Here is a 12587-nt window from a genome sequence, read left to right on the forward strand (position 1 = left end):
TGCAGATTATCCTAAATGCTGAGCAGAGGAGCTGGGGGTGACAAGAGCTGTGAATTTGCCCCAGAGGGAGTCATGAGTTTAAACAAGCAGGAAGCAATTTATGGTTGTTGGTACTTTTACAGGGCTGGAAGTGGAGGCATTGTGTAAGTCACACAGTGCCTCTTGAGGAGCATGAGACATTTCAAGTGGAAGCAGGGAGCACAAATAGCTTTAAAATGGAGTTTGTTAGCTTTCTGGAGTGATTATGTGACAAAGCTGCAGTGATTCCTAAGTGGAAATTAAATCTTGACCTGTGAGGTGGGTAAAAGAAAAGACAGGAGATCTGGTTGCTGTCTTGATTGTACTCACGGTAATGTATGTACAGGAGGTTAATCCTGTGCTTTGGGATTTCTGCAGTGCTGGTCTGGTTTCTTCCTGAGTGTCAAAGGGTGAAGCCTTGCCAAAGTATCAGGGCTCCTGTTAACCACTTACCTAGCACCTTGCTTGCAAGGTTCAATTAATCAGAGTTTAAATCAGCAAGAGATTTTCTCTTGGGTGAGGGTAGCAGGACCATCAAGGTGTGTGCAGCTCTGCTAGTGATGGAGATGGGTCCAAACCTTGTGACACCCATGAGATTTACCTCTTTGGAGTCAGCACCAAGTTGCCACACAGTAGGAGAGGGAGCAAAAGGAGGAGAGAACCAAGCCATGGAGTTTCCCAGCCATGCACCTAAAGGGAAGTTATCTGCAGCTCCTCAGCCTCTGTTGCCCTAGTCCAGGCTGGGAATGGGCCTCTGCCCCATGTGGGGTTTGCTGCCTACTGCTGGTCTTCAACTGCTGCTGTTCAACTTAAGCAAATAACTCCTCTGGAACTGCTTTTCCCATCCTGGTAGAAAACAGCAAGGAACCAAATTTCACTTTTGTAGGGAATTCTGAAAATAGATTTGTCTTCTTCAGAGGGAAAAGCACTAATACTGTCATAATGTGTCTGTGCTGACCCTGGCAAGGTATGGATATGCAGTATTTCACCACCCTTTTGCACAGAACCAACTGCTCTGGGTGTGTCATGTGGCACATCTGAGGAAACTAATGTGTATTCTACTCCGTTCTGTTTTGGGGACTCTGGGTAGGAGAGGAGCCAAGAGAAGCATCTGCAGGAGAGACAGGAGACTAGTTTGGGACCAGTTGACCCTTCTTCAGTGTTTTGAAAGCCACAGTGTTGGCCATGGAGTCTTTAAGATGCTCTCTGTAGGCAAGACCTACCCTTCAGGGTTTCTTTTCCTAAAATACTCTCAGCATTCCCAGGCATGGCCCCCTGGCTGGAGTTCCTCCTTGGCTGCCAGTCCTGACTGTGATGTGTGAAAGCTCAAGGAATGCAGGAGACAGTAGCTCCTTGTTTCTCTCTGTGCTGTCAGCACAGCTCCTGGGGCCACCAACAACACTGTGGTTTTGTTGCAACCAAATCATTGTTGATTTCATCTGTGATCCCAGCTCAGAAGAACGCTCTGGTTTGGTGCAGTGGGCTTGTGGGGATGCAGCAAGTCTCCATGTGCCCATGGAAGATGCTTGTGGTTGGTGGCCATGTGACCTGTGGTCCTCACACAAGGGTTTACCAAGCCATGAGAATTCATGGGTGTTGGAGAGGGTTTGTTTGAAGGTAATGTGGTGTATGATGCAGAAAAACTGGTGAAACCTCTGTTATCTCAAGTAGGTTTGGATGCATCTTTGGTTGCGGTACCTTCATTGCTCCTAAGTCATGCACAAACTGCAGACCTTGGTGGTGAAGTCCTCCAGTCAGAAAAACAGGGATTTTAGGTATTGTGAATCTTGGAGGAAAAAAAAGTGTCATGAGTGTGGCCTGATCTCCCAGTGGTCTGGGAGGACTTCTTAGGGCTATGGGCTCCCTGAGGAATGGAGCAATGCTGCAAAACAGGTGATGAGAGGTTATGAGAGGTGGCAATTTCTGCCACACCTGCATCTTGGCCTGGGCCTTCCACCTTTCTGTTACACTCAGAAATGATTAGTAACAAATCTAATGGGTGTAATGTAAGGGTGCTGTTGTCTGGCAGGATGGTTTGGGTAAGGGCTTCATGCATGCAGTATGAAAGCTGCTGCATGGCAGGAATTTTCTTGCTTTGGGAAGGTTTCCCAGTTCTCCTTTACTTTTCTCAGCCTTTAGGATCTTGTGGCTACAGCTTTCTGGGGTTTCAGCTTGCGGGTTTGCAGCGAAAGTAAAACACTGGTCTTTTTCTTCTTTTGTTTTTCCAGTTTGTGGTTATGTGTAAAAGCCAGGTTTCTAAGACCTTTTAACTCTCAGAGCTGTCCCCGGACTTCGGGACACTGGAGACCTTGCAGTAATTTTTGGTACCTTACAGCAGAATCTGGTGTCAGCCACTCCTGGGTTGCATGGTGGAGGCCCTGGGTTTTGGCTTGATCAGACCCTGCTGATCAGAGACCTGCAGTTCCCAGAGAAGCAGCAGGATCTCTGTCTGGGAGCGAGACAGGGGCATGGCAGCTCCCTGTGTTCTTCCCAGTTTGTGAGGAGAAAGCTGCTCAGGAACCTGTGTGGCAAGTGGCAGGTTCCTCCAGCACCACCAGTGTTGCCATCTTGTGTGACTTTGTTGTACGTGCTGTGATATTAACTCCCAGTTTCTGGAATTGTGATTATATAAGATTATCAGCTTTTGTCTGCTTCAAATACATTCCTGCTCAGTTTCTATAGCATAGGAAATCTGGGAAGCACATCTTATACATAGGTTCAGAGCCCAAACTTAAGGTTTGAATGTTTTTTCTGTGCATGTTAGGGTGTTGCTGGGCTAGGTACTTGTGCTGAATAAATACACAGATACATCTTTATATTGAGATGTCTTCAAAGCTTAAGTGGTTTCTTTAAGGTCTGGAATACATCAGCTTTATTCCAATTGGATTCAGAGGTGAGGCTGCAATATAGCCCGGACTAGACAACAACAGATGGACCTGAGATCTGTAACAAACAGGACTAGGATCTGCGGGTTGTTCGGACCCAGCTTTTGGGATGGCATTCTGGATCCCTTAGACCTCTACCCACACACAAGCAGAAGCAGCACATTTTCACCAAGAGGAGCATTCCTGGCAGCAAACCTTTGCCTTGGCTGCATCAGTCAGGGTGTCGAAGAAACCCTGCAGCTGACTAAACCCATCTGACACAGGGAGACAGACTTGTGGCTGGGGGAGCATCCGCTGCCTGCACAGCCTCTCCGCTGGACAGTGGCCGAGCCAGAGCCATTGCGTGGTGGCTTTTGTCCTGTCCTTGCTGGCAGGCTCCTCCCGCAGCACAGGCGGAGGCAGGAAATCCCGGGCAGCTGCCGTGGGGATCCCGCTCCCCTCTCCTCTCCTCGCCTTGCCGGGCCGCCGGGGCGAGCAGAGCAGAGCAGAGCAGAGCCAGCCCTGCGTGTGGTGTGTGCGTGTGGTGTGTGTTTGTTGGTGTGTGTGTGTGTGTGTGCGTGTGGTGTGTGTGCGTGTGTGTGTGTGTGTGGGCGGGGGGGCTGCCGCATGGATTTCGCGAAGGCTGGGAGGGAACACATGGGTTGGGTTTTTTTTTTCTTGGCCCGCGGTGGCTTCCCGTCCTGCCGGCCGTGGTTATGGATTCGATCATTATCCAGGAGCGGTTAGTGGAGCGGCTGCTTTCTCCCAGGACTCAGGCACAGCGAAGCCACCCAGCCAAGCTGAAGGTACGGGGATGTATTTATAGCACTGTGCGAGCCGGGGAGCAGCAGAGGAAGGGGGAGGATGGTGCCTGAGCAGACGTGTGCAGCAGGAGATGAGACCTCTGAGGAGCAGAGGAGCAGAAAGCCGCTGGTAAGGGGGAGATGGCAGGGGTAGAAAAGAGCAGTCCCTGCAGTAGCGGGGCCGAAGGGCTCAGTGGACATCTGGGAGATGCAGGACGTATTTTTGAGCGGTTATTTGATGCTGGGATTCCGTGTCTGAATGGTATGTGCATGCTTGGGGGGCTCAGGGCAGGAGTTAGGGCTGCCTGTGTGCCCAAACGCAGCCTGGTTTGTGTTATGGTAATGCTGTGCTTTGCCAGCCCCTTCGCTTGCTGCAGCAGCAAATGCCGGTTGTGGGCGAGTGGTTTTGCTGATACTTCCATGCTCAGCACCAGGCCCAAAGAAACAGATGTACACAGGAGATGCCCCAGGGGCTATTTGCATTATGAATTTATGCAGCTTGCTGGCGATGAAAGGAAGCAGAGGGTCTGCTTCTCCTCTGGGGCTGGGCTGTGCTGCTTTATGCAGGATGTTTGTGCCTGACCAAAGGGGAATGGCTGCAGGAAGGACGGCCTAGGAGGGACATGGACAGCTTGTGCTGGAGGCTGTAACACCCAGAGGGTCCCCTGTGAAGGATGCAGGGGCACCAAGATCCAGGCTCCATCATTTCTGGGGTTTGCTCCAGACCTGGGGTAGGGGCTGTTCTATTTTTTGTGGTCCCATGATGTTTAATTTTAGCTCTTTTGAATATTCACAGTAAGGCTCCATTTATACCCAGGCTGAGTAGTGAAGTCACATGAGAACTGGATTGGTTTAAACAGCACATCCAGCAGGGAGGTGAGGAGGGAATCAGGAGCGACAGTAGTGACGGGGGCTGTGCTGTGCACTCTGCCTTGGAGGTACAGGTAGCCCTGTGGACACCTCGGTGCTGGGGATGGCTTCTTTCCTCTGCAACAGATCCTGAATGTTTCTGCCCTCAAGAGGAACAGGACTTGAACCCATCAGTGCTTTGTGCCTTGGCTTGAACTCCCAGGGAGAGCCTTGGCCCCCTTGGCTGGGTGGTGGAGGCTGTGAGGCATTGCTATGCTGTCCAGTGAGCCACCGAGCCTGTGTCGAGGGAGTGTACAGATGTGTTGCTTGGCCTGGGGTGCTTTGGTTTGTAACAGAGCCCAAAGGTGGTGGCCTCCACTGCAGTGCATGGGGCATGTTTCCAGGCACATGGGAGCAGGATGCCAGTGGGAACAAAGGCATCACATGGAGGATGTGGTGGGAGAGGGGCTCCTCGTGCCAGAGTGCTGCTGGCTCAGCTGGCCAGGGCCCTCTCCTGACAGCTGGGGCTGGCAAGGGAAGTGCAGTGCAGCGAGCAGCTGTCCCAGCTTGTGTCAGCCTGATGGGAGCTGGCTCGTGAATGTCAGGAGCATGCAGAGGGGGCTGTGATACCTCCAGGAGCTCCCTCAGTCCAAGTCTCTCATCTCTTTAATGGGTTTTAGCTTTTCACAGTGCAGAAAGCCACCTCCATCCTTCAGTAGCCCTCCCAGCCATCTACACCCCCTTCAGCACTCTCCATCCTGTGCAGATAGTGTCTGTGTCCAGTCCTAATGAAGATGGTGAGTGCTGTAGAGCTCTGAGCAAGGCAGGCATCAGGCTCAGGAGGCTACACAAGTGCAGTGCTGATATTGGCACATGCCTGTCATAGTGCTTGACCATGGCTGGAGTGGGTATTCCAAAGCTACAATGGGGGTAGCGGGTCTAGACTAGCTGTGGTGCAGGGACAATGCTGTTGTTCCACAGAGAAGGCTGTTAGAAGAAGAGTGACCCTACCCACAGTTTCACCTGCACCTCTTCACCCTTGACAGACAAGGGTGTGTGCAGGGCTCTGCAGTGCATCCGTTGCTGGTTGGAAGGGGGCATGGCTGGTGACAGAGCTTTTTCTTTTGCAGCTCTGGCTGCCTCCCATAGCAAGGGCAGTCTTCTCTTGATAAGGCATTCAGCACTGACCTTCCTTACTGCGAGGGAAATGACCATCTGAGTCGGGTAAAGGGCAGTGTCCTGCATCAGCTGGGATTTGCTTGTTTCAAATGTCTTGGTTCCACTGAACTATGGGGAGGTAACCAGAAGTACAGTAAATCCATGCTTTCTTCTTTGGGCTGAACAGAAACAAGAGATCAGGTTTAGCCAGTTACACTTGGCTGAAGTAAGCGGAGTTGCTCCAGAGCTCAGCTCCGCAGTGTCTCCATTATCAGCACTTAGTCATCCAGGTTAAAAAAAAAAAAAAGAAATTAAGAGAAACACACCCCAAGCCTCAGACATGGCTTTATTAGCATGTTAACTAGTACTGTTTCATGTGTTAAGTCACAGGAGAGAGAAGGTGATCGTTGTCTTTTGGAAGTCTGGTAAAGATCAGGCCAGGTCTCCTCCTGCTCCCACCCAAAGCCTGGCTGTATGAGAAGTGTGAGGGGAAGGATCTTGTGTGTTTGTGTCCTTGCACTGTGAGGTGCAGGCTGTTAATGTGTACACTTTGGTTGTGTTTGTGGGTGTGTTTTACCAGGAAGCAGAGCCAGAGAGCTGGGGGGTGAGGACAGCCAGATGCCTGAAGGCATCCGTGGCTGGGTGGGAGCAGGGGCTTGTTTTAAGGAACTTCTGGCTCTGTGGATTTGCCTATGGTGTGAATCCTAAGGGTATATTTATTCTAAGTGATGTTGAAAAGCACAGTCTATGATGTCTCTAGCTCAGGCTTTTGGGGGATGGCTGGGTAGTAGGTAATGCTCCTGTAATACCACCAAAAATACCACCAAAAGCATCTGACCTGTGTTATCAATATTTCCGCATCTTCCCGCTTCCTCTGCTCCTTGAATTTCTTTCTCTTCAGAAATAACCCTAGTGATTATTCAGGATTTCCTCTTACTCAGCCAGGAGTGGCTGTGACACAGCAAGAAGTAATCCCCTTTGGGGTCAAGCAGAAGCCAAGCCACCGCTCCTTCCTCTAGACACAGCTCAGGACATCACAAGCTCTGGAGTGCTAATTACAGAGATTTATCCATCATGTACTGGACATACCTCTGGAAGGAGGGATGTAGAAATGGCCTGGAAGACCTGGGGAAAGGTGGCAATTTGGTGTGAAGGGAGCCTGTGACTGTGCAGGAGAAGCCGAGTTAGCAAAGTTGTGTGGCAGTAGCAACCCCAAGTGTGCTCCTTGGTGGGAACAGCAGAATGTGTCTTTTCCCTTGTGTTCTCCATGCTGGGATGCTGCTGTAAACTGCTGTGTCTGCTGGTGAGAGAAGCTGAGTGGTCCTCTGACCACTTCCAGAAGGGCAGATGTCCCTGAAGCCAGTGGAGGTTCATGCCCTGGCCCACACCGCTGTCAGGGCAGGGAGTGACCGCTCCTCCATTCTCTGTCTCTGCCTCAGGAACTTTTTGAGTTCATCTCCCTGCCTCTTTGTGAGGCTTGAACAGGAAAAGTAGCACACTGTGACCTGCTCCTCTCCACCTCTGTCCTGCAGGACCATGAGAAGCAGTATGTGGGCTTTGCCACTCTGCCAAACCAGGTCCACCGGAAATCCGTGAAGAAGGGTTTCGACTTCACCCTGATGGTAGCAGGTGAGACTGCCCATGGCTGGAGGTAGCTGGGCTGTGTGGTGGGTGCATGGAGGGGTCCAGCTCTCCTCACTTCCCATAGGTGCTCCCTTAGCATCTGGATCCTTCCCTCACTCTGTTCTGGCCCTTGTCTCAGGCCTTGCTTTGCTCCCCAGCCTGTGTTGCAGTCACACTCTTCCCCCAGGAGAAACGAGCCCTTCCTGACTGCCTGTAACATGCTCAAGAAAGCACTGAGTGTAGCTTCACCACCAACAGTGTCTGGTCTGGGTGATGAAGACAGGGCCAGACAGGGACTGAGGGAAGGAAAAGGATGGAAAACAGAGGAGCTGGGAGATCACATTGTTCAAGGATTGAGATGTCTTTCAGCAGAAGTCCTCCTACTGCTAAATAAATGTATAGCTTATTCTGAAATTCTGACAGCTCATCACTCTCACTTCCTTTGGCTCAGGATTCAAAGCCTTGTTCACAGCTTCATTTGTAAGTCAATTAGTAGGTCATGTTGCTTGCTTTTCCCTCCTCCTCTTTGCACTCTGTCAATTAGGAGAGTCGGGTCTGGGCAAATCCACGCTGGTGAATAGCCTGTTCCTGACAGACCTCTACAAAGACAGAAAGCTCCTCAACGCAGAGGGTAAGTTGGGGTCAAAGAGGGGTGAACTGGTGTTGTGCCCACAGGTCTAGACTGTCCCAAGGACCAGTATTTTGGTCCTTTCAGCAGCAGCTGCAGGTTTGGCTGGATCCCAGCTCTGTTGCTTGTGGCTCTCTGCTTTGCTGGCTGCAGAGGGACTATTATTTGAGAAGAATGGGTTTGGCTGTAGGGTTCTCCTTTCCTATGAAGAGAAGATGAGGCTGCAGAGCAGCACTAGCCCTTTGGGTTGAGATATTGAGATCTGTCTTTTGATCTTGGGTACTGGAGTGAGGTAGGGATTCTCTTCCTTTGTCCAACTGATTGGCAAAATGTTCAGAACAGCTGGGCTGCAAGCACTTCAGGAGCTTTTATATCTTCTCAGAGTCTGCCTGCTGCTGGCCTCCCACAGTACCATTCCATTGAGGCTCCTTAGGGGATGATCAGAGGTTTTAGAAACCCATGTTACTCCCTGTGCTCAGTGATAAGGAAGGAACCTGCTTGTTGTGTTGAGTAGGGATCCTGTTACTGTCTGGCTTTAACTCATGTATTCCTGTTCAAAGAGAGAATCAACCAGACAGTGGAGATTGTAAAGCACACGGTGGACATAGAGGAGAAGGGTGTCAAGCTGAAGCTGACCATAGTGGACACACCAGGCTTTGGAGATGCTGTTAACAACACTGAGTGGTGAGCAGGCCACTGCTGCCTTCCTCCTAGTCCTTGGCCACATCTGCTTTCTGTGGGTGCTTCACAGGAAAGGGGGTCTGGCAGTGGGAAGGGGGTGATACTGCCTTGTGGTCAAGCCTGTGTCCAATTAAATACATGATTTTGTTTTGAATGAATTACCCCTCTCAGCTGGAAGCCCATCACTGACTACATTGACCAGCAGTTTGAGCAGTATTTCCGTGATGAGAGCGGCCTGAACCGTAAGAACATCCAGGACAACCGAGTGCATTGCTGCCTCTACTTCATCTCACCCTTCGGTCACGGGTGAGAGCCCACACTCCAGGGCTGGGCTGTGACTCAGCCCAGGGGGGAGATTCTTGTGTCCCAGAATTGCTCTATAGTGACTTGTACATTGACAAGGCTTTTGGCACAGGAAGAGCTGTCCAGATGCTCTCCCTTTGGCTGAGCATCACACCACCTCCCTCCCCCTCGATGGCGTCATCAGGCAGAGTGGATCTCCCTCAGGCCTTAGAGCCCATTTTGTAAATCAGGAGAAATAATGCTGTGCAGACTTGTGCTTTCCTATCTAGCTAAGTCTGACTGATGGGCAGGAAAGGGAGTTTTAAGCTATCCTCAGCTCTTCCCTTTGGTGGCTCGTGTACCAGCCTAGCCTGAAGCAGCTGGAGGGCCTGTGTTAGCTGCCTGGGAGACTCCAGGCTGTGTTTGGTCTGCAAGGGAATGAATATCCAGCTTGTGCCTGCTTGAGACACTCAACAGCTAAAATCTGAGACAGTTTTTCTGCAGATAAAGCCCTAACTGAGGGCTGTCCTGAGGCTCTTGTGATGGTGCTGTTCTTTTCCCTTCATTCTGGGTGGGTGGGAGAGGCTGGAGAAGAAGCTATCTGGTGTGTCCTTGCTCACCTTGTCCCTCCTCATCCTGACTGTAGACTGAGGCCTGTGGATGTGGAGTTCATGAAGGCTCTGCACGAGAAGGTCAACATTGTACCCCTGATTGCCAAAGCTGACTGCCTGATCCCCTCCGAGATCCGGAAGCTAAAAGAGAGGGTGAGTTGCTCTTTCTTTGCAAGGGTACCTCTGATCTAGTGGCAGGGATGTATAGAGGAGAGCAGTATACCTGATCCTTAAAAAAATGGTGTATATGTGCAGGTACTTGCAAATCTAATTGCAGCAGGAAGTGCTGTCTGAAGAGAGGCCAGCTCTAGAAGAAACATCAAATCCTTTCTCCATGTCTAGGCTATAGCAAGCCCATGATAGCACAAACAGAGAATAAATCCACCATTTCTGTGTTGTTCAGTGTTGGGTCCTTTTGGTTTTTTCTTGCATGGACACAGATCCGGGAAGAGATTGACAAATTTGGTATTAAAGTGTACCAGTTTCCTGAGTGTGACTCTGATGAGGATGAGGAGTTCAAGCAGCAGGACAGAGAGCTAAAGGTAAGGAGCCTGCTGAGCAGGGCCCTAGGAAGTCTGTCCCATGGGTGTGCTGGTTGCTCCAAAAGAAGCCAGGGCTGCCCTGTGTGCCAAAGGCCTGTACTACTGATACCCAGGGCACAGACTGTGTGGTGCATGGCCTGGAGAAGGTGCCAATGTCCTTGCTGATGGCACAAAGTCAGATGTGGCATGAAGACATGGCACTTCTGCTGTCCCACCAGGCAGTGTCAGTCATTCCTCGGTCTACCCCAGGCTGTATGTTTAAGATGGAGGCTGGTCAACATGGCATTTGTAAGCACCTATTTCTGAGTGATGCCATCAAGGAGGAGTAATTTGGAGGTGATGAGGCACCACTGTGGCATGTTAGTTGCATGGAAGGAGACAATGTGATCATACAGGCTGAGGCAGCCCTGCACATGCATGCAGTATGGCCTTGTTTCTCCTGTCAGAGAAGAGCAATGGGCTTTGTTTCCCTTCTGAACAGAGAGGAGCACAGCTGGTACCTCCCTGCCTGGACAAGCTCTTGGCCTACATTGTCCCACTTGCTTAGTGCCCAGAACTCTCTGTTCTAGCCTCTTTGTAGAGCTTCCCCTCAAAGAGGGGATGGAGGCATCTGCAGAGACACAGCTTCCCTCAGGACAACTGAGAAGGTCAGGCTGGGAATCAGGCTACCTGCAAATCCCAGTGTCCTTGGGCTTTTCTCTGCCACTGGGTTGTGGTGTCCTGGGCTGTGGCACTTGTGGATGTCTCTTTGCTTTTTCTGCCTGTGCTTTCCTCCTGTTCATCTCTGCTTGAGCTTGGACCTTGGAGGAGGGATCTGTGTGCAGCCTGGGCCTGAGCTGGGCTCAGCAGTGCCTCTCATTCCAGGAGAGTGCTCCCTTTGCTGTCATCGGCAGTAACACTGTGGTGGAGGCCAAAGGCCAGCGAGTCCGGGGACGGCTCTACCCCTGGGGCATTGTGGAAGGTAAGTGTGGTGCCTGGGAGCCAGGGATAGGCAGGAATGATGGGCACGAGCAACAGGGATGTCAGGGGGAAGCTCACCTCTGCATAGCCATGACTGACTGCCACCTTTGGCCTATGGCAGGGACAAAGTGGGGTAGAGACAGAAGCACTAGGACCTGCTCAGGAGATCTATTACTAGGAGTGGAAGAAATTTCATAAAACTTGTAGGCAGAATATCTCTGGAATGGCTTTTGCTGCTGTTGCTGACTCCCTCTTGTTGGCAAATTGCTTTAAAGTCTTGCAGCTTTAGATGCCCAAAGACTGTGTGTGCACTCGTGGGCTGGTGCTGGCTGCTTTGGCTGCCTAGCTGCTGGCTCTGATCTCTTGCTGGCTCCATGGAAGCTGTGTCTGTCAGGCTGCTGGCATGTGGCAGTGGGATCCACTTTATGAAACCCTGCACCTGGAACAGCCAGCTTCCCCCAGCTCTGCAGAGAGGTAAATAGAGATCACCATGGCAAGCATAACACTTCCTTGCAGTCCCACAGTGCTGCCTGGGTTCAAGCTCTCCAAATGATTGTCTGCTCATGGCTTTGCATTCCTTTTTCCTCAGAGATTGATTCAGCTTTTTGGGGGGAACCATCCTGCCTAGAGCCACCTTTTGGTCAGTCTTAAATTCTGAGGAGGCAAGCAGTTTGCCTCCAGTTCTCACTGTAGTTGTAACAACGACATCCCATGTACCTGGGTGCAGCATCTTTCAGAGCTCTGATGTATGTTCTTAATTAATCCTCTTTCCCAGAAAAGGTCCTGTGAACACAGTGACCCTGGCAGCCTGGCCATGGTGTTGAGAAGCACAGGGCACCAATCAAGGCCTGTGGCAGGGCCAGGAGGAAGAGCCCCAGGCATGGGGAGGATGGGGAAGGGGCCCTGGAGGCAGTTTTAGTCCAGCTTGGGTGCTGGGAGGTGAGAAGGAACACCTTGGAGAGGATTGGTGAGGTGCAACATCCAAACACTCTCCTGTTGTTGCTTCTGCAGTGGAAAACCAGGCACACTGTGACTTTGTGAAGCTGCGGAACATGCTGATCCGGACACACATGCACGACCTGAAGGATGTCACCTGTGATGTCCACTATGAGAACTACAGAGCTCAGTGCATCCAGCAAATGACCAGGTGGGTCCCCAGCCACTTCAACTGGAGGAGACAGAGGTCTCAACTCTCTGCAGCGCTGGGCTTGCTCTCAGAACAGCTCGTTGGTCAGGGGGATGGGAACCTGATACCCCACACAGATCTTGGGAAATAGGGCTGGAGACTTGAGCTGTTCTCAGCACTGTGTGAAATACATCCAGTTTATGAAACAGAGGATAAAACATCCCTCTGGTGGGTGGTAGCTGTGTGCATTGCCAAAGAGGAAGGCGTTCTGTGTGCTTCAGTTCTGTCCAAATGACAGCATGACCCTTGGGATGCTGCTGTTTCTCAGACAACCAAGCCCAGGCAATTAGCAAGACTCCTAACACATCTCCAGAGGTTTCTCTGCATTGTCTTTCTGTGGCGTTTGGTTCTCTGTGGTTTTAGTCACAATGATCAGGAAACA

The 12587-nt window shown here is 51.1% G+C and overlaps 1 protein-coding gene across 5 annotated transcripts in view; it reads left to right on the top strand.

Moving 5' to 3' along the window:
- The window catches only part of SEPTIN5 (septin 5), a 41502-nt gene that overhangs the window by 22788 nt on the left and 6127 nt on the right, over window positions 1-12587 (top strand). The window contains exons 1-9 of one of the 5 annotated variants that reach the window (XM_071763698.1): window positions 3472-3688; window positions 7225-7321; window positions 7860-7946; window positions 8504-8627; window positions 8796-8930; window positions 9553-9670; window positions 9958-10059; window positions 10924-11020; window positions 12031-12166. In XM_071763698.1, coding sequence (XP_071619799.1) covers window positions 3599-3688; window positions 7225-7321; window positions 7860-7946; window positions 8504-8627; window positions 8796-8930; window positions 9553-9670; window positions 9958-10059; window positions 10924-11020; window positions 12031-12166 — 986 coding nt within the window. In that variant the 5' untranslated portion in view covers window positions 3472-3598. Of the gene's footprint in view, window positions 1-3468; window positions 3816-6944; window positions 6996-7224; window positions 7322-7859; window positions 7947-8503; window positions 8628-8795; window positions 8931-9552; window positions 9671-9957; window positions 10060-10923; window positions 11021-12030; window positions 12167-12587 lie in introns of those variants that run through there. The other 4 variants (XM_071763699.1, XM_071763701.1, XM_071763700.1 and 1 more) reach the window with 4 other exon arrangements.

The sequence above is a fragment of the Heliangelus exortis genome, chromosome 19 (genome assembly GCF_036169615.1).
Source record: "Heliangelus exortis chromosome 19, bHelExo1.hap1, whole genome shotgun sequence".
Lineage (NCBI taxonomy): Eukaryota > Metazoa > Chordata > Aves > Apodiformes > Trochilidae > Heliangelus > Heliangelus exortis.